Raw genomic sequence first — 2867 nt, 5'->3', positions numbered from 1 at the left:
CAGCACGCACGCATTGAGTTTATTCCTTAAATCTAAGAGTTTTTCACTATCCTTGGAAATACATGAGGAGGTAAAAAAATTATAGCTAAGGAGATACCAAAATGATGGTCCATGTACCCTATCTCATGAGAAGGGTATCTAAAACTAAAACTATTATCCCGATACCTATTCAAGAACAGTAAAAAAGCTCTAAATCTAAACTGTGAATATTTGTTGATCATTTGTTACACATAACAGTCTTCAGTGGTTGAAATGCGTATTATGATTTTAGTGTGTGTTTTTTTGGGATAAGCACAATTAATTAATTGTATCTCTTAGGTGACAAAAGTATAAGTTAAAAAGGTATATTTCATACTCGAGGTAGGTGGTATGTAGCTGTGGATTCACAACCATGACACGTCAATATGAAATTCGACGTATATAAATACGACAGCAGAAGGTTGATAGGTAAAAAGACATCTCTGTAGTGCTATCTTAGAATAACATATGCACTAAATGTTGTGAGCGGAGGTAAGAAAACAGTTGTTGCAGCCATATTTGTGGTCCATACATATATAAAGACATATGATAGGTTGTAGTTTCTCGTGGGTTCGCCAATCATGTTACTATAGTAAAATTATGTGTAGCCCCCAAGTGTGGTCATAGCCTCTTCGTATTCGTGTCCTGCTCCTTTTCTTTTAAATGTTTTCATGCTTGGACACATACATACATATTACATGTCTACCAACTTGGAATAGAACAAATGACAATATAATAATCCACCCCTTACATCACCCTCCCTACAAGTCTTCTCCCCAATATATAGCACAGAGAAATCACCGAACCAGAAGAAAAAGGAGCAACTAAAATACAAGAGGCCGGAGAGGGAAGAGGGAGGGATCGGGGCAACTCTCTTTGGATTTCTTGCTTCTAGTTCTTTGCCTCTCTCGATCAGGAATCAGGTCAGCTCTTCGATTCAACAAAACCCATGGTACAAATCAATCTTTTTTCTTTGCTCTTTGCTCAATTCCCCAATTCTCCCATCCAATGAAACATTTGTGGTGCTTCTCGATCGGTTATCACTTGTTCAAATTCATATGCTGAGATCTTTTGAGCAAAGAGCATGCTTGGATTGGATCTTGACGAGAAGCTTGGCTAAAAATCTTTGTTTTTATTGTTGTGTTTCATGTGAAGGCGGAGAGCTGGTAGCAGGAAGGTAGAGGGCACACACATGTAAGCCGCTGCTGTGTATCTGTCTATTGCCTTCAAGAAGCAAGCTAGGGAGCTGGAAGAAATCGATCGAGTCCAGTCCACTGGTGCTAAGAAGAAACCCTAGAAAAGAAGCTGGCTAACAGGTGGTGGGACGAGGGGCGGCTCGGCCTGCCGATGACCGCCGAGCCATCCCTCGGCAAGAACCAAGAAAACATGGCGCCTTCCAAGGACGGCACGGCTGATCAGCCGAGCGGCGGGAGTAGCGACGACCGCGAGAACGGCACCGGCGAGGCCAAGGAAGGCGCGGTGGTGACCGGCAACCGGCGCCCCCGCGGCCGGCCACCGGGCTCCAAGAACAAGCCGAAGCCGCCCATCTTCGTGACTCGGGACAGCCCCAACGCTCTGCGCAGCCACGTGATGGAGGTGGCCGGCGGCGCCGACGTCGCCGAGTCCATCGCCCACTTCGCGCGCTGCAGGCAGCGCGGCGTCTGCGTGCTCAGCGGCGCGGGCACCGTCACCGACGTCGCCCTCCGCCAGCCGGCTGCGCCTGGCGCCTTGGTCGCCCTCCGCGGCCGCTTCGAGATCCTGTCACTCACCGGCACGTTCCTGCCGGGCCCGGCGCCGCCCGGCTCCACGGGGCTGATCGTGTACCTCGCGGGCGGGCAGGGGCAGGTCGTGGGCGGCAGCGTGGTCGGCACGCTCACCGCGGCGGGGCCGGTCATGGTGATCGCGTCCACGTTCGCGAACGCCGCCTACGAGAGGCTGCCACTGGACGAGGCAGAGGAGGAGGCTGGGCAAGCGCAGATGCCTCCGGGCCCCGGCAGCGGGCCTCCACTGATGGGCGGGATGGCCGATCCCTCGGCGATGCCAATGTTCGGCGGCGTGCCGCCGAGCCTCATGCCTGGGGGCGGTGCCGCCTCCGGTGCGGGCCTGCAACTCATGCACGATGGGCTCGGATGGGTTCATGCACGGCCGCCGCCGCCGCCGTACTAGGAGTGTCGACGGCGATCGAGTAGGATCGAGGGATAGAAGGAAGTGATGAAGAATTAAACATGTAAGGAGGAGGAGCAAATAAAAAGGCAACCAGCTCTTCTAATTGAGAAGGTAAAGTATAATAGTACTGCATGCTGCATGTGACTGTGCCTTGTACGGATGGCTGTGCCAAATGTCAGATCAAGATCAAACTTGGTGCCATTGTGGTGTTTGATTTAAATTAGATACATATATGGTAAATTCGATGGATGCTTATATCCATCTCTATTTGATCTTTATGTTCTCACGTATGCAGGCAGCTAGATCGGTCTGTTTATGCAGCTAGCATGTGAGATTATATTTCGCATGGTTGCTAATTACATCGATATCCAAGCTGTCAAATTATTTAGTGAATGGGTTTTTATAATGCCAATAATCTAGCAGATACACATTATTTTGTGTGTGTGCATGCATGCATGCTTCATTATTGCTAATTACATCACATTAGCTCCATCGGTAGGAGGGTATATGCATGATGATAATTATGGTTTGATTTCATGTATTAATGTCACACTGATAGGATGTAAGGTTCACATGCCTTTTCCAGTCTAGTTTGCATTCTCTCTCGATGAAAGAACAAATTAGCTAGGTTGATCCGTACATTAGTTTTGGTGGCAGTGAATCATACAGTTAAGAGGACTGAG

The 2867-nt window shown here is 48.9% G+C and overlaps 1 protein-coding gene across 2 annotated transcripts; it reads left to right on the top strand.

The window, feature by feature from the left end:
* Nucleotides 1-788: 788 nt before the first annotated feature.
* On the top strand, nt 789-2474 carry LOC133899084 (AT-hook motif nuclear-localized protein 20-like). Of its 2 annotated transcripts, none has more exons than XM_062340008.1 (2): nt 789-970; nt 1174-2474. In XM_062340008.1, exon 2 carries the CDS (start codon nt 1366-1368, stop codon nt 2182-2184), a length of 819 nt encoding a protein of 272 aa, XP_062195992.1. In that variant the 5' UTR covers nt 789-970; nt 1174-1365; the 3' UTR covers nt 2185-2474. The 2 variants fall into 2 exon arrangements, with proteins under 2 accessions (XP_062195992.1, XP_062195993.1); XM_062340009.1 differs by having other exon boundaries at nt 790-941.
* Nucleotides 2475-2867: the final 393 nt, after the last annotated feature.

This window comes from Phragmites australis, chromosome 18, assembly GCF_958298935.1.
Source record: "Phragmites australis chromosome 18, lpPhrAust1.1, whole genome shotgun sequence".
In the NCBI taxonomy this organism is placed as follows: domain Eukaryota; kingdom Viridiplantae; phylum Streptophyta; class Magnoliopsida; order Poales; family Poaceae; genus Phragmites; species Phragmites australis.
Note: the sequence above shows the minus strand (reverse complement) of the source record. Positions and strands in the feature narration are given on the sequence as shown.